The sequence below is a fragment of the Ursus americanus genome, chromosome 24 (genome assembly GCF_024610735.1).
Source record: "Ursus americanus isolate L20-20 chromosome 24, mUrsAme1.1.p, whole genome shotgun sequence".
Taxonomy (NCBI): Eukaryota; Metazoa; Chordata; class Mammalia; order Carnivora; family Ursidae; genus Ursus; species Ursus americanus.
Window position 1 is genome coordinate 32,090,202 of NC_142150.1, and position 18,892 is coordinate 32,109,093.

Consider the following 18,892-nt stretch of genomic DNA (forward strand, 5'->3'; position numbering starts at 1 on the left):
CTTTTCATCTGCTTGACATATTTATTTTATAACAAAGTTAGTACCTTTTAATCCTCTTTATGTATTTCACCCTTCCCCCACAACCACCTCTCGCAACCACCACTGTATTCTCTTAAGAGACTATTGGTTTGTTTGTTTTGAGAAAACATTTATTTTTAAAAGGCCTTCATGTAGATTGAGATATAACCTGATATAAAGTCCTGAGAACATGAGAAATGTCCGCATCATATGATACTTGAATCCCTGGTTGTGAAATCACCTTCTGAACACAAGTTGCTGAACTCTTCCTCAAGAATCCCAACCTCTGTGCAGAGAGGTCTGTTGGCCTCTGGCACTGGGCTCTCCCTATTCCTCCTTCGGGAGCAGGAGAAGGGGATCCATCATTAGTGAGAGCTTTTGAAATAAGTTGTCCTCAGATATCTCACAGTTGCCCCAACCAGGTCCCCCATTTGTTACTGCAGAGATGTTTGAGGGCATTCGTATCCTAGACTAGGGAGTTGGTGGTGGGCTAGCTTTTAGTGTCCACATATCTGCTCACAGGTCCTCTTAATCTCCATGATGAGACAGTAACTCACCGCTATGTTGTCCCTCCTCATAAGCAGATACCTTTTATGACTTATTTTGAAGAGAAGTGAGGCTGGCACAGATGTTTGGTCCTCCTCTAATCATGGTTAGTGAATGATGGTTAGTAGTGGTGTTCTTGGGCTCCTCTTGTCAGCAACTGTTGTCCCTGGCATACTTTCTGTGCTGGTGATATCGCTGAAGCCTGTAACCATGTCTAAGCAATTTCATTAATCTTCAGCTGATTCATTTTTTCAATCTAAGTAATTTAATTCTTATAACTTAAGAGTGTACGCAATGCTATTTCCATTTTACAGATTAAAAGAATCAGGAGAGAGATGAAGCAAAATGCTTACATTGACAAAGCTAATTAATGCAGGAACAAGATGAGAAATCAAGCCGATGTGATCCGAAGCTCTTAATCTCTGATTTCAAAGCATCTGACTATTTCTAAATCTCTCCTAGAATTTCATTATGTACATGATCTGAATTCTTTTCTGTTATCCAGATCTGTGGTCATTGTCTTCTGGTTTTGACACAGACTTGTTCTTATATCACTGGTAATTTCCTGCCCCAGCTGTTCAGACTCTTCCTCTGTCCATGTCTAAAACATGACTTTAACATACAGATATTTGCTGCCTTAACTCTACAGATTTGATCACTTATTTTCTTTTGCATCAGCCAATTCTGCCTCTAGTTCTTTCTCTAGAGCATTGTATACTACTGAGAATGGTCGTGATGTGATTTTTAAGAAGCACCTTTGTGTGCAAGTGTTCTCTTCCTGGGATTGTGACAAGTAGAGTTTAGTTGCTCTGGTGCAGGAGCATCTCTAAACTTCTCAAAATTAGGAAGATAAGAAAAAGTATATTTGGATGAAAAATACTTCTTGATGACTCCCTGGCTTTCCATAGTTTTTTGTATATAGAGTTACTTTTCCTCTTTTAAAATAAAACTTCATTAGAGCTTCAGTGTGGTGTGTAAAGAGTGTTCAAGAATAAAGCTGCTAATCTGTTTCATACCCACGATCAGAGCAACATTATGACTTTTGTGGCCCCTTGCTACTTTGTCCTCATGAGTCCTTCTCCTCCATAAAGAATGTTAAAGATTCTATTTTATGAATGCATTGTATAATGAAACCTATACTCCAAATTGGACTTGGATTATATTCATTTTTATCTTCTCATTTTAAAAGAAATTAAACTACTTCAAGGACTCATAAAATTATTCTGGGCTTTAAGCACCATGTGTACTGTGCCTTAATGGGTATGTTGGTCCTGCCCACAATATATATGCCCCTGAAGAAATGTGCTCCGGACAGGATAGTTGACTGCCCCAAGTTTAATCAACTAAGAAGGGGAATAAATCTCTCTAAATTATCACTAGATATTTTTATGTAAATAATCTCAAGATTCATTTATCACCAGTTATCATTATTTTCTCCCAGAGTTTCTTCATGACATTTTTCACTTCTGCATTTCTGAGGGTGTAGATTAAAGGGTTTAACATAGGAGTTACTACGGTATAAAACACAGCCACAGCTTTGTCAGTGGAGAAGGAAGTCATGGGTCTCATGTACAGGAATGAACAAGGTACAAAGAATAAGATGACAACAGTGACATGAGAAGCACAGGTAGACAGGGCTTTGCGATGCCCTTCAGAGCTATGGGTCCTCAGAGAGCACAGGATGACAATGTAGGAAGCAACGAGCATAGAAAAACTGAGGAAGCATAGTGATCCGCTGTTGGCAGTAATCAGGGGCCCCAAGGTGTGAGTGTCTGTACAGGCTAGTTCCAGGAGAGGTATTAAATCACACATAAAATGGTCGATTATATTAGGGCCACAGAATGGTAACTGCGCCATGAACAAAACCTGGATCCCTCCATGAAGAAAGCCTATAATCCCAGCCGTTCCCAGCAGGAAAGCACAGACAGTTGGGCTCATTATGGTCATGTAATACAAAGGCTTACAGATGGCTACATAGCGGTCATAGGCCATGGCAACTAATAGGATGATCTCAGCTCCAGCAAGGAAATGTTCAGCAAAGAGCTGAGTCATGCAGCCATTGAAGGATATGGTGTTCTCAGAGATCAAGTCAAAGATCATTTTGGGTGCTATGGAAGAAGAGTAGAAACCATCTATAATGGACAAGTAGGACAGAAAAAAGTACATGGGAGAACCCAGGGCTGGGCTGATGAAGATGGTGACTGAGATGAGCAGGTTACCTGCCAGTGTGGTCAAGTAGGTGATTAGAAACACAGCAGATAAGAATTTCCTCAGTTCTGGATCCTGGGTCAGGCCCAGCAGAATGAATTCTGTGACATTGCTCATCCTTTCCATGGAGTCAGCTTGGGTTATATTCCATCGGGAAGGATCAGATGGTTCACCTGTAAAGGTTACAGAAATTCTGAGTAGTATTTTTAATTCAACAGTGAAATCTTCATCACTTCTTTATTCCTGGCCTCTGGGATTGATGGAACCACACCTTCCTCTCACCTCAACCACTTTGGAGGTAGTTATAAAAATAGAATAAAAGAGATTAAATTTTCTTATTCATGTCTCAAACACCAGAATAAAAACAACATTTTACTACGACTGTTGAGTTATAATTGACTTCCAATTTCTGGCTCTAAAACATTACAGTTGGTTTTCATTCACTGTTTTCTGGGAAGGATTTCATCAATAACAATTATTTTGAAGTTATATTTGCCCATTGGCATGAATATTTATATGTATAGGAACACAATATTCTTTCAAATGTGAACTGTATATCAGATAGAAAAGTGTCTTTCTTACTATATCTGTATCAGCAGCGTTCTTTGACCTAGGATTCCTTTCTGTCAAATGAACGCAGAGACACACAGAGAGACAGAACTGTAGATGGAGTGTTTCCCCTTCAGAATGCCAAGGAACTGTGTTTATAACAGCTCTTTGAGCCACATTCAGTCAACAGCCCTGGATGTTGTGTCTGACTCAACATGACCGATACATACTCACTCTTCTCACCTCTTTGGATGCAGATATGTCAGTGGTACACAGTTCCTGAAAAGTCCTCAGTATTTCTTCAATGAATTTTCTGTGCAATTGGTCTTTTATCATATAAAGAATAATGCTCTGGAATAGATTTAGAAACCTAGTCACAGTTTATAAATGGAATTAAATGAATGATGGAGTTTCCCTGAATTTCCTATTGTGAGACAGAAATGTTATCTAAGATAATACAAGTTTTTCTTTTGACATAGGTTTAGTCAATTAAGATAAACTAAAGTTTTTATTGCTCATTGTTAAAAAAAATGAACAAATACAGGAATGTATTCTTTTTTTGAATGACGTATAGATGGATTTTCAGTAGTGAGTACATGTTACAAAGGATCATAGTAGATTTTATTCCTTCTCCCCCTCACTTTCTCCTTTCCCTGCCAAAAAAATATAATAACATTTTTTCCTCAAAAGTTTCTGGACATACAATTCAGCATCATGACCTTCCAGCTCCAGTAAAGGTTAGGAAAGTATCTTTTATTTTCCCAAAAGCTCAGTCTCTTTAGTGGTTTCTTCTCTGTCCACGGCTGCTATGGGTGGCAACTACGTGCTTCATCGTCCTTAATAGATCTAATCCACAAATTCTAACCTCCGTGTGGCGGTATGGAAGTCATGAAAAGGGGAAACAATTTCAAATAATCACGTGTAGAAACCTACCGACGCAGTCTACTTCGGCGTCCATGTGCATCACAATGTTATAACAGTGACCTTATTTCTCAGCAGCGTCTTGTCTGGCAGCATTACAGGTCATGTTTTCCACTGATATGTTCGTATCATCGTGTTCACAGTTGTCTTTAGAGAAAAAGATTACCTTCAATGACAGAATCTCGCTATAGAAAGTATTTGCTGAAAACAATTTGGGTAAATTAAGTGAATCTGCTTAAAATTTGGGGAAAAAGATTTAGTTATTACTGACCTGGATCTAATTGGTTGTGGATTCCACTGTTTTTTGATTGTATCCAGTCATTGTTTTCTTCCGTTGAGTGCATAGCTCCACAGCTGCAAATATAGTCCCACAAGTGGGACACTGGAATTCTCTCTCTAGACAACTCCCCCAGTCTTCTTGGTCATTTTAGTTTATTTTGGTTCCCATTACCAGTCTGAATTTACTCAGAAAATGAGCTGTTTTAGTTAGGAAACTTCAGTCGCTCTAAGATTTAATTTCTACTCTATTGGCCTCCTACTCAAGTGTAAAGACATCTTCAAAATACATGTATTTTTCACATCTCAGAAGTATCCTCAATCTAAATTAAAAACAAGGGAACAAAGAAAAATTCTTCAGAAAAAGCTGATGTATGGGTCTACAAAATGTGAAGTGCATCAGATCGACTCGATTGCACAGTGTTTTCATATCCATTCTGCCAAATTTATGTTTCCCAAAACGTCTATGAGAAGTGTGGAGAGAATTTTTTTAATTCCTGGTTTATGTCCCCCCTCACTCTTAACCCACTACGTTTAGGAGCAGTGTCTCTCATATAAATCTTAAGCTTGTTGGTACATCCTTTGCTTCTGTCACTACTTAAATATCCTGTAATTTTTTCTTCATTGAGTCTAGAAAAATATTTAAATAGACTTTGACAAAGTGCTTGCACTTTGGTATTGCATTGAACTCTAAGGTCCTCAGAGGATTAGTAATTGGTCCTGTTGGAATCTTTGCTGGAAGCGTCAGCTACCATCTTTCACTTACTCCTCATTGGCCCCAGCGACATCATTAGAGGCCAGTTTTAGAAATGCAATTGTGCTTTGGTGAAACATGTGTCTGTGACTATAGTTTAGGATGAGATTTTGTATGAGAAGTTGGAAAGCTTCCTGATAGGGCTTTGTTCATTTTGACATTGTAGATCCTGGCAGAGGATAAGGGGTAGTTTTAGGCATAGGTCAGAGTTCAGAGATTGGATTTCTTCCTGAAAAATGTGTCTGTTCTAATATGGTTGTCCTGAGATTGGAAATGCCAGTTGTCAAGGTTATGTGCCATGTCAGTCTAGGAGACTGACATTTTTATTAGTGTTTGACAATGGAGACTCAGAGGGCAGAATTCTCAGCTACCAAAGATTGGGTAATTTATGAGTCATAGATCTATCAAATTTCTTTGATGTGTGTATCTAGATGAAAGATCCTCATGATGTGTTCATGGGAATATAGCTTTTCTCTCTATCCCACACAGAAAGAATTGTGGAGATTTACAGTAAAGAGCAGTGCTTCCATATGGGAGGCATTGAGAAAAATCACACTGAGCCAAACATTATAAAAAAGACATTCAGAGGTAGAGTTTAGAATCGCTATAGAAAGGAGGATCCACGACAAACTTCTCTCCCTCTGCTTCCGAAGTGTTAACTATCTGGCTAAAATCCTGCACAAAATCATCTTGAAAAAAATCAACCTTTACCTTTAAGGTTACTGATATACTGCTGAAATCCCAAACCAGAAAGGTAAGCAATGCCTTCAGCCCTGTTCTCAATAGTTAAGAATTTTGCTCACTCACAGTCTGTTCATCTCTCTGCCCCCATTTTTAAAAGATTTTATTTATTTATTTATTTATTTAATTTTATTTTTAATTTTATTTTTTCTGTATCTTTTTAAATGATTTTTTATTATATTGTGTTAGTCACCATACAGTACATCCCCGATTCCGATGTAAAGTTCGATGCTTCATTAGTTGCGTATAACACCCAGTGCTCCATGCAATACGTGCCCTCCCTACTACCCATCACCGGTCTATCCCAATCCCCCAACCCCCTCCCCTCGGGCCCTCAGTTTGTTTCTCATAGTCCATAGTCTCTCATGTTTCATTCCCCCTGATGATTACCCCCCCTTTCTTTATCCCTTTCTTCCCCTACCGATCATCCTAGTTCTTATGTTCCGTAGATGAGAGAAATCATATGATAATTGTCTTTCTCTGCTTGACTTATTTCACTTAGCATTATCTCCTCCAGTGCCGTCCATGTTGCAGTAAATGTTGAGAATTCGTTCTTTCTGATAGCTGAGTAATATTCCATTGTATATATGGACCACAACTTCTTAATCCAGTCATCTGTTGAAGGGCATCTCGGCTCCTTCCACGATTTAGCTATTGTGGACAATGCTGCTATGAACATTGGGGTGCATATGGCCCTTCTCTTCACTACGTCTGTATCTTTGGGGTAAATACCCAGTAGTGCAATGGCTGGATCATAGGGTAGCTCAATTTTTAACTTTTTAAGGGACCTCCACACTGTTTTCCAGAGTGGCTGTACCAACTTGCATTCCCACCAACAATGTAGGAGGGATCCTCTTTCTCCACATCCTCTCCAACAATTGTTGTTTCTTGCCTTGTCTATTTTTGCCATTCTAACTGGCGTAAGGTGGTATCTCAGTGTGGTTTTGATTTGAATTTCCTTGATGGCTAATGATTTTGAACATTTTTTCATGTGTCTGTTAGCCATTTGTATGTCTTCATTGGAAAAGTGTCTGTTCATATCCTCTGCCCATTTCTTGATTTGTTTATTTGTTTCTCGTGTATTGAGTTTGAGAAGTTCTTTGTAGATCTTGGATACCAGTCCTTTATCTGTAGTGTCCTTTGCAAATATATTTTCCCATTCCGTGGGCTGCCTCTTACTTTTTTTGATTGTTTCCTTGGCTGTGCAGAAGTTTTTATCTTGATGAAGTCCCATAAGTTCATTTTATCTTTTGTTTCTCTTGCCTTTGGAGATGTGTCATGAAAAAGGTTGCTTTGGCCGATGTCGTAGAGGTTGCTGCCTATGTTCTCCTCTAGAATTTTGATGGATTCCTGTCTCACATCTAGGTCTTTCATCCATTTGGAGTTTATTTTTGTGTATGGTGTGAGAGAGTGGTCAAGTTTCATTCTTTTGCATGTAGCTGTCCAATTTTCCCAGCACCATTTATTGAAGAGACTGTCTTTTTTCCACCGGATGTTTTTTCCTGCTTTATCAAAGATTAGTTGCCCAAAGAGCCGAGGGTCCATTTCTGGGTTCTCTATTCTGTTCCATTGGTCTATGTGTCTGTTTTTGTGCCAGTACCATGCTGTCTTTGTGATCACAGCTTTGTAGTACAGGTCAAAATCCGGTATTGTGATGCCCCCAGCGTTGTTTTTCCTTTTCAACAGTTCCTTGGAAATTCGGGGCCTTTTCTGTTTCTATACAAATTTAAGGACTATTTGTTCCAGTTCTTTGAAAAATGTCTTCGGTATTTTGATCGGGATAGCATTGAAAGTGTAGATTGCTCTGGGTAGCATGGACATTTTAACTATGTTAATTCTACCAATCCATGAGCATGGAATATTTTTCCATCTTTTTATGTCTTCATCAATGTCTATCAAGAGTGATTTATAGTTTCTAGAATATAGGTCCTTTACATCTCTGGTTAAGTTAATTCCAAGGTAACATATGGTTTTTGGTGCTATTCTAAATGGGATGGATTCCCTAATTCCTCTTTCTTCAGTCTCGTAATTCATGTATAGAAATGCAACTGAGGGGCGCCTGGGTGGCACAGCGGTTAAGCGTCTGCCTTCGGCTCAGGGCGTGATCCCGGCATTATGGGATCGAGCCCCACATCAGGCTCTTCCGCTGTGAGCCTGCTTCTTCCTCTCCCACTCCCCCTGCTTGTGTTCCCTCTCTTGCTGGCTGTCTCTATCTCTATCGAATAAATAAATAAATAAAATCTTTAAAAAAAAAAAAAAAGGAAATGCAACTGATTTCTGAGCATTGATTTTGTATCCCGCCACATTACTGAATTGCTCTATAACTTCTAATAGTTTGGGGGGTGGATTCTTTTGGGTTTTCCATATAGAGTATCATGTCATCTGCGAAGAGAGACATTTTGACTTCTTCTTTGCCGATTTGGATACCTTTGATCCCTTTTTGTTGTCTGATTGCTGTTGCAAGGACTTCTAGTACTATGTTGAATAATAGTGGTGAGAGTGGGCATCCTTGTCATGTTCCTGATCTTAAGGGAAAGGCTTCCAGCTTTTCCCCATTGAGAATGATATTTGCAGTAGGCTTTTCATAGATGACTTTTATGAGATTGAGAAATGTACCCTCTATTCCTACACTCTGAAGGGTTTTAATTAGGAAAGGATGCTGTATTTTGTCAAATGCTTTTTTGGCATCAATTGAGAGGATCATATGGTTCCTGAGTCTTTTCTTGTTGATATGATGTATCACGCTGATTGATTTGTGAATGTTGAACCACGCTTGCATCCCAGGTATGAATCCCACTTGATCATGATGGATAATCCTTTTAATGTACTGTTGGATTCTATTAGCCAGGATCTTGTTGAGGATTTTGGCGTCCATATTCATTAGGGAAATCGGTCTGTAATTCTCCTTTTTGATGGGGTCTTTGCCTGGTTTGGGGATCAAGGTAATATTGGCCTTATAAAATGAGTTTGGTAGCTTTCCTTCTGTTTCTATTTTTTGAAATAGCTTTAGGAGAGTAGATTGTTTGAATGTTTGGTAGAATTCCCCAGGAAAACCATCCAGGCCTGGAGTTTTGTTTTTTGGAAGGTTGTTTATCACTGACTCAATCTCTTCATAATTGATTGGCCTGTTTAAAAAATCAATTTCTTCCTGTTTCAGTCTTGGTAGTTTATAGGTTTCCAGGAAGGCCCCCATCTCTTCCAGATTGCTTAATTTATTGGCATAAAGCTGTTGATAAAAGTTTCTAATAATCCTTCCAATTTCATTGTTGTTGGTTGTGACCTCTCCTTTTTCATTCATAATTTTATTTATTTGGGTCCTTTCTCTATTCTTTTGGATAAGCCTTGCCAGTGGTCTGTCAATTTTATTAATTCTCTCAAAGAACCAGCTTCTAGTTCTGTTGATCTGCTCTACCGTACTCCTGGTTTCTAATTCATTGATTTCTGCTCTAATCTTGCTCAACTGCTTCCTCGTGCATAGATTAGGCCTGTCCCTCTGTTGCTGTTCCAGTTTCTTGAGGTGAGAATATAAAAACTGCATTTTATATTTTTCTATTCTTTTGAGTGAGGCTTGGATGGCTATGTATTTCCCCCTTAGGACTGTGTTTGCAGTATCCCATAGGTTTTGGACCATTGTGTTTTCATTCTCATTGGTCTCCATAAATTGTTTAAATTGATTTTTGATTTCCTGGTTTATTGAATCATTCTTGAGCAGGATGGTTCTTAGTCTCCAAGTGTTTGAGTTTCTTCCAAATTTTTCCTTGTGGTTGAGTTCCAATTTCAAAGTGTTGTGGTCTGAGAATATGCAGGGAATAATTTCAGTCTTTTGGTATTGGTTGAGACCTGTTTTGTGTCCCAGAACATGGTCTATTCTTGAGAATATTCCATGGGCATTAGAATAGAATGAGTATTCTTTGGTTCTGGGGTGTAGTGTTCTATATATATCTATGAGGTCCAACTCATCGAGTATGGCATTCAAAGCCCTAGTTTGTTTGTCGATTTTTTGCCAGGGTGTTCTGTCTTTTTCTGATAGTGGAGTGTTGAGGTCTCCTACTGTTAACGTATTTTTATCTATATGTCTCTTTATTCTGGTTAAGAGTTGGCTTGTGTATCTTGCTGCTCCCCTGTTGGGGGCATATATATTTATAATTGTTGTATCCATTTGTTGGATACATCCTTTAAGAATAATATAGTGCCCTTCTGTGTTTCTAACTATAGTCTTTAGTTTAAAATCCAATCTGTCTGATATGAGAATTGCTACCCCAGCTTTCTTTTGAGGTCCATTGGCGTGAAAGATGGTATTCCATCCTTTTACTTTCAGTTTGAATGTATCTTTAGGTTCAAAATGAGTCTCTTGTAGGCAACACATGGATGGGTCATGCCTTTTTATCCAATCTGCAACCCTGTGTTATTTTATGGGAGCATTTAGGCCATTTACATTGAAACTGAATATTGAGAGATATGATTTTAATGATGCCATGTTGCCAGTAAAGTCTTTGTTTCTATCGACTGTGACTTTCTGTTCTGTATCACTCTTGGGGCCTTTTTACCTTTATAGAACCCCCCTTAATATCTCCTGAAGGGCTGGTTTCATGGTTATGAAATTGGTAAATGACTGGCGATTCTTGAAGGTCTTTATTCTCCATCAATTCTGAATGGCAGCCTTGCTGGATAAAGGATCCTTGGCTGCATGTTTTTCTCTGAAAGAGCTTTAAAAATGGGCCCCCAACCCTTTCTCTCATTCCAGGTCTGTGTAGACAGGTCTGATGTAATTCTGATATCTTTGCCTTGGTACGTGAGAAATTTCTTTGCCCTGGCTGCTTTCAATACTGTATCCTTGGATCTAATATTTGCAAAATGCACTATGACGTGACATAGTGTAGGTTTGTCGTGGTTGAGCTTGGGAGGGGTCCTCTCTGCCTCTTGGACACGAATGTTTGTTTCCCTTGCTAGATTAGGAAAATTTTAAGCTACAATTTGTTCAAATATCTCTTCTAGACCTGTTTTCTCCACCCTCTCGGGGATGCTGATGATTCTGACATTGCAAAGTTTCATTGAGTCAGTAATCTCCCATAACCTACATTCTTGCGCGTGGATTTTTTTACGTCCAGATTCTATTTTAGCTTTCTCTTCTACTAACCCATACTCCAATTCGCTGATATGTTCTTCTGCCTCATTCACCGTGGCCGTCAGAGCCTCTAGTTTTGCCTGCATTTGGCTCATAGAATTTTTAATTTCTGCCAGATTCGCTCTCATTTCCACCCTTAGAGATTCTATATTCTCATTAACATTTTCGTTAATACTTTTTTCAAGTCTACACATCATCTTGACCATTGTTACTCTGAATTCCATTTCTGATAATTTGGTTATATCCATATCCATTAGTTCTGTGGCAGAGGCCACAGACTCATTGTCTTTTCTTTGCTGGGGGGCATTTCTCCTTCTGTCATTCTGATGAGGAGAGGTTGCGGGGTTGTCCAGAGCCCAAATTATTGACTGGGACCCAGGTAGTGCGCACTTTTTTTATAGGGACCTTAGGGATGTGGGCTTCTTGATTTTTTAGCCTGCCTTCTGGGGGAGGGGCCTGCCAGTCCAATACTCAGGCAACCCTGTTTGGGTAGAGTCTCTGTGTCCCCTGTGAGGGGGAATGGGGATGGGCACACTGTGAGCTGGTATTTCCAGGCTTTTGTTCTCTGGTGGCTTTCCCTGGCGGTTTGCTGTGCCTCTTCTGAGAGTCAGAGCAGCAGTGGCCGAATCTCAGCCTCTGTCACAAAACTGAGGGATCACGGACTGTTCTCCACTGATTTCTGGCCACTTTAACTCTGCTTCTATTGGTGCTGCTCAACCCTGCAGCGTCCCGGGATGTGCGCCCCACAATCGATGTCCCAGCCCTCACTTCCTGGGCCAGCGCGTCTCTGTCCTTTGTGTTTCTAACACCGCCAGCCGCCAGCCGCCCCGCGCTCGGAGCTCCCGGTCTCAGTCTGGTTCCAGTGAGCTCACCGGAGCTCCATTTCAGTCTGGTGGCGCGCGTTCCTGGCTCACGGTCTCAGTCTACTGTCTCGGGGTGCCGACCGCGAGTCCGCCCGCTCCCCCGTGCAAGTGGCTACCGCTTCCCGGCGCCCGAACACGGCGGCTCCCTCCCCCTTCCGTTTATCTTCTGATATCTGTGCACGGTTTCACGGCTCCCCGCTTCGTACCTCAATACTCAGCGCTGGAGATGTTCATTTGTAGAGATCCAGATGTATCTTCCTGCGTCTCAGGCTGATTCCGTGGATGTTCAGGCTGGTCTGGTACCTATCCAGCTCGACTCAGGGGACCGGCTGAAAAAGGGGTCCCCTACTCCTCCACCATCTTAACTCCCTCTCCCAAATCTGGTCTTCAAAGAAGGACCGAGTCCCTGGAAATTAATATTAGAAAGCTCATTAATATGATGGATTTTCCTTTTAATAGGCCAATGGAGAAAAACTGTATGATTCTCTCAGTATGTTGTGGTAAAGTATTTTATTTCAGCTCTCAAAGCTATCCTGCCAGTGATTACAAATCTTTTAAGATCCTGGAGATGATTCAAAACAAGAAGGTTCTGGCAAGCCATGTTTTAGGAACTTTTGTTATCTATTTTATCCGTCACTTAATGAGTGGGGAAGTGTCCCATTCCAACACACCCCAACTCAGAGTGCCTTTGCTAAGTTTTTTATCACCAAATTTCTTCAGCCTCTTCCAAGTTTCCCCTAATTTCAGCATCTTTCCATCATCACATGGAGTCGGTAGAGTGGTCCATGGTGCTCATAGTGTTTAGACACACAATCCCTAGAGGGCTGCACATTGGAGAAGTGTTTTTCTCAGGATGCCATCAAGTGGTCTATGTCTGGCACTTCAATCTTTGTATCTTAAGGTTGATAAATCATACTGATTGGAGGAGAAGTGTTATACTCAACTAAATGAGAACATACACTACACTCTATTTAGAAGTTTTGAAATGTCATAGAACTGTGTGTATGTGTGTTTATAATGGGCATGAAACTAGCCCTGCAGAAATGGGCCATGCTTCTATGAACTCTCATTTTCACCCAAGAGCAGAGGACTTAATATAGTCAAGTCTGTTTTTCTAATCTTGTGACTTCAGTTTAAAATAGTTCTGTCCATGATGGAAACACCTTCTCTTAGTTGTGGCATCCTTTTTCCCAAAAGGTAATTCCTGAAGGCTTAAGCACCCTGCCTCCTGAGCTTGATGGGATGGGCCCACCTGTTCCTTACTTTGATTGGTTATGTTCTAGCTCTTTGCTGTAGATGAAACTCATCTCATCTAGTCCTCAGCATAAATCACATACACTGTCCCACTGAAAACTGTGAATGTGAGACAGAAGGTGCCAACTCAGCTCCATTATATGCTGTCGTATGATTTAGTTGATGAGAGAACTACATGTCTATTCCTTTTCCAGCAAGGATTTTCCATCCTATGCTTTCTTTCACCTTCCTTTTGGCTCAGCACAAACTTTGGAGTCATGCTGATCCTTGTCACTCTCTCTCCCCTCCCCTCTCCCCCTCATTTCATAGCTGTTCCATGAGCAAATCTTCTTAGCTCAACTTCAAAATATGCCACATTGTGAAGAGCTTCAGTTGCAGATATGATGGAGTAAGCACAGTCTATCGTCTCCCTCCCACAGAGATGCAGCTATGAACCCAGGACAGAATACATGGAGAAGCCCTCTGAACACTTTGAAGAGTTAATGATAGCAGGCACATTTGGAAGGAGTTCAGATTTGAAGGTTTAGCTTTTTTTGTTTTTTTCCCCTGCTCCTCTTATCACTTGTTCTGGACTCAAAAGTCATCCAGACCTGGATTTAAGCATTGTGTAATGTAGGAAGATCTCCAGGAGAACCTTTCTTGTGTTGGTCAGACAAGTAGGCCAGAGAATGAAGGGGTGGATGTCTTCCTTTCCTTTCCTTTCCTTTCCTTTCCTTTCCTTTCCTTTCCTTTCCTTTCCTTTCCTTTCCTTCTCTTTCTTTCTCTCTCTTTCTCTTTCTTTTTCTCTTTCTCTCTCTCTCTCTCTCTCTCTCTTTCTCTTTCTTTCCTTTCTTTCTTCATCCTCTCATAGACCCCAGTCCGTCTTGTGGCAGAGAAGCAGTGACAAGGGCAGCAATGGTGGTGGGACAGGTACCTTAAACTTTCAGGGAGAGAGATTTTTTTAAATTTGACTATTGGAGCTGTGATCTCATGAGCCCGGGACAAATCTTTTTATTCTTTGTTCTCCTGAATCTTGGCCATTGATACAGACTCACTTGTGGAGAGTGAGCAGCATAACAAGAAAACTAAAGCCATATTTCCAGATCCAAAAAGAAGCAGGGAGATAAAAGAAAGGAGAGCACTCAGAGTCACCCCATTAAGTTGTGTATGAATTCCAGGGCTCCTTGCCTCAGAGCTGTGAAAGTGTGAATCTGAGCTCAAACAGCAACCAAGGTCTTTGAGAATGGCATTACAGGACAGACCACCACTCAAGTTCTGGACTGGCTACTGGGTGGCATACATGTGGGCAAGAGCTGAAGAACACTGCAAAGAATGTGCTGACTGAACTGACTTTGGAATCACAGCCCACAGAAGATGGGTTGGATATTTCAACCTGAAACTAGCAAGATTAATTGCCTGCTAAAATTAAAAAGTCAACATTCTCAATTTTAAAAATATCAGGTATCCTTACATAATAATCAAAATATCCAGGATACAATCCAACATTACTCAATATACAGAGAAGCAGGAAATCTCAACCTGGAAGGAAAAAAACAATGATGAGCAGACGCAGTGACACAGATATTGGAATTTTCAGACAAAGACCTTAAAGCAACCATTATAATCATGATCCTATCAGTAAGGGTGAGCATATTTGAAACAAATGGAACATTAGGAAGTGTCAGCAAAGAAATAGAGATTATTAAAAAGAATGCAGTTGAAAATTGTATACTGAAAGATTCAGTGGCCAAAAGAAAGAATTCACTGGCTGGGCTCAGTGGCACAGTATGAACATAAGAGAAAGGTGAAATTGAAGATACATCAATAGAAATTATCCAGTGTGACCACAGAGAAAAAAATATTTACAAAAACTGGACAGAGTCTCAGGGACTTGTGAGACAATATCCAAATGTCTAACATTTATAGACATGTCTAATGTCTAATAACATGTTATTAGAGTCTCAGCAAGAGGAGAAGGAATGTGGCTTAGAAAGGAATTTAAATCCCTGGGTGTTATACACAAAGAATCATGGAACACTACATCAAAACTGATGATGTACTGTATGGTGACTTACATAATAAAAGAAACTTTAAAAAAAAGGAAGTAAAAAATAATGGCTGAAAACTCCCATATTTGGTGAAATATATACATTTACAGCTTCAGGAAGCTCAGCAAATCTCAAAAGGGGTGAACTTAAATCCACCTGAGACACATCATAATCAGAAAATTAAAGGCAAAGAAAATCTTTACTTGATAAAGTAGGACATCTGTAAAACTACAAAGCAGTTCAAGAAGTAGAACATTTCTAGCCCTCCCAGAATCCCTTCTATCTCTTTCCAATCATGCCTCTTTCTCTTCCCTTAAAGGTCAACACTAGGGTGACTTTTGTGATATAACGTCTTTGCTTTTCTTCACAGTTTTATACATTTACCACCTATGTACACATCCCTAGGTTGTCCTCTTTTACATTTTAAATAATGCAGTCATATGCAGTCATTGTGTCTGGGTTCTTTGGCTCACCATTGTGTTTGTGAGATCCATTCATGTTGTGACATCTGTCATTCACTTATTTTCATTCTGTTAGTCTGTTGTATAAATATACCAACATATTTTACGCATTCTATTAATTATGGACATTTAAATTGCCAGTTTTATGGTATTACATATAGCTCTGTTAAGAGTCTTGCTGATTTGTCTTCCAGTGCACAGTTGCATATCTTTCTCTTGGGTTTATACCTAGGAATAGGTTTTCTGGTTTATAGGTTATAGGTACATTTATTTATATCCAGTGTATACTTGAAAATCATTATACATTTGCACCAGCAGCATATGAGAGATACCATTCCTCAGAATCGACAATAAACACATGGTATCATCCATCCTTTTAATTTTGGGCGTGTAGGGGAAGCATGGCTGTGGTGTTTTGTTGTGGTTCTGTATCCTATTTCTCAGATGATGAAAGAGGGGAGCCCTACCCCATTAGATGTTTACTGGCCATTTGGTATCTTTGCTGAAGTGTTGTTCTCATCTTATGTGGTTGTTTTTATCTTATTGATTTTTAAGAGTTCTTCATATTTTCTACATCAGTCCTGGTTCTGAGAAGCAGAACGTATGACAGACCTGTGCTTAGAGCACACCTCTGACAGGTTGACAGCATCTGATAAATGTTGGTGCCTTTCCCTGCCAATGGGCAACAGAAGAAGAAAGTCTGGAAATAGTATAATCTCCCCAATTTTAAATACTGTTGAAAACATGCTTGTGGAGTAAAAACAGAAGAATTGCATTGGAGAATTTTATTCCACAGCTTATTATAACATTGCTACTTGCAAGTTACTTGAAAATACAGTTTTTCACCTGTCGTGAACTTTCTTCCCCCAGCAAAGTTTTTTTTTTCTTTCTTTTTTAATGGACGACTGCAGGATGAGCACATAATCATATCAAAAATATTTGTTATTTATAAGGGGAAAGTACTGCTATGTAAGCCTCAGTTCATTCCTTTATGTACAAACTATTGCCAATGGAGGAGAAAATAATTTCAAAGAAATTTCCTGTTATGTGGGAATCAAACATTCATGGAGTTACAAATTACTGACTAGTCAGTAGCTGGTTCTTTGCAGACTTGTACATTTTCAGCCTGGCCATTCTGTGAAGGCAAGTCTAGCTACAGATTGGTTCAAAGAATGAAGGTGAAAGGGTTTGAAGAAGAAAATTCCAAAGATTAGAGAGAAATGTAAAAACTTTAGTTTGTTGTCTGGTTATAGTAAGCAGCTTCACAGTGGGCTTGGTAATGCGGAAAGGCTTTGGGTCGGACAGGCTTAGATTTGAATTCTGGTGCAGGCAAATTGTAGCACATTGATCTTGAGCTATATAATTAACCTCTCCAACCGATTGTTTCCTAATTCATGTAATGGGGAAGTCAGTGTCCTTGGAGTTACTGGGCTGTAGTAAGAATCAAATAACAAAAAATGTGACTACAAAGTACTTTGCACCTTGTAAACAGTCAAAAAGAAAAAAACCCACCCACAACCCTGTCACAATTATTTACACTAGCATTCTTTTATTGATTGTCACACAATCCCATTTGGAGTGTCCCCATTATGTTCAAATAGGGAAATGTTTAAACCGAGGTAAGTTCCCCAGGTTGAGACTTACATTAATGAAAGAAATATGGACAGAAGTGTACCGCCTCCAACACATATAAATGAGCGTGCAGGTCAGGACATTGTCCACAGAAGGTGCTCGACAAACTGTCATCATCAGTATCATGAGCATCGTCATCCTTATTTTTACATTATCTTTTTCATCCCATATTTCTTGGGAACTCCAGCTGGATCTTTAAAGGAAAGTTTGATATTTTAGACACACTGTTGCTTGTATAGATTTAGAAGATGGTCACTCAGGAAATTATAGGAAAACATCTTTTTTTTTTAGAATTTATTATTGAAGTGTTAGTGACATACAATGTTTTGTTAGTTTCAGGTGTACCACATAGTGATTCGATAGTTTTATACATTATTCCGTGCTCACCAAGATAAGTGTGGGCACCTGTCTGTCACCATGAAACAGTATTACAATATTATTGACTATATTCCTTATGCTATACTTTTTAATCCCTTGACTTATTTATTTTATAACAAAGTTTGATGTTTTAATCCACTTTACGTATTTCACCCTTCCCCACACAACCACCTCTGGCGACCGCCATTGGCAACCACCACTTTGTTCTGTTACTTAAGAGTCTGTTTGTTTTGGTAAACATTTATTTTTAAAAGGCCTTCATGTAGAGTGAGATCTAACCTGATATAAAGTCCTGAGAACATGAGAAATGTCAGCATCACAGGAAATTTGAATGCCCGGTTGTGAAATCACCTTCTGAAGACAAGTTTCTGAGCTCTTCCTCAGGAATCCCAAGCCCTGTACAGAGAGGTCTGTTGGTCTCTGGCACTGGGCTCTCCCTATTCCTCCTTTGGGAGCAGCAGAAGGGGATCCATCATTAGTGAGAGCTTTTGAAATAAGTTCTGCTCAGCTATCTCACCGTTACTCCAAAATCTCCTCCATTTATTACTGCAGAGATGATGAAGGGCATTTGTATCCCAGACTAGAGAGTTGGAGGTGGGCTAGCTTTTAGTGTCCAGAGATCTGCTCGTAGGTCCTATTAGTTTCATTGCCGAGATAGTAACTTACCGCTCTGAGGTCCCCACTCATATGCAGATGCCATTTATCACTTATTTTGAAGTCAAGTGAGGCTGACACTGATGTTTGGTCCTCCTCTAATCATGGTTAGTGGATGATGGTTAGTAGTGGTGTTCTTGGGCTCCTCTTGTCAGTAACTGTTGTCCCTGGCATATTTTCTGTGCTGGTGACAATGCTGAAGGGTATAACCATGTCTGAGCAATTTCCTTAATTTTTAGCGGATTCATTTTTTCAATCTAAATCATTTAATTCCCACAATTTAAGAGAGTATGCAATTATATTTCCATTTTACAGATTAAAAAAGTCAGTAGAGAGATGAAGCAAAATGCTTACTTTGAGAAGGTTAATTAGTTCAGGAGACAAAATGAGAAATCAAACCTATTTGATCCAGAGCTCTTAGCCCTGACTTCAAATCATTTGACTCTGACTTTCTCCTTGAATTTCATTATTTAAATGTTAGGAAT

The 18,892-nt window shown here is 39.6% G+C and overlaps 1 protein-coding gene across 1 annotated transcript; it reads right to left on the minus strand.

Annotated features, from left to right (window-relative positions):
* Window positions 1-1,971: 1,971 nt before the first annotated feature.
* On the minus strand, window positions 1,972-2,898 carry LOC123785148 (olfactory receptor 4C45-like). The gene has a single exon (XM_045786862.2). It carries the CDS (start codon window positions 2,896-2,898, stop codon window positions 1,972-1,974), a length of 927 nt encoding a protein of 308 aa, XP_045642818.2.
* Between the last annotated feature and the right edge of the window lie 15,994 nt (window positions 2,899-18,892).

What these genes read in the sequence shown, in the direction of transcription:
- LOC123785148 (XM_045786862.2), bottom strand. Translation starts at nt 2,898, where the DNA reads ATGGAAAGGATGAGCAATGTCACAGAATTCATTCTGCTGGGCCTGACC.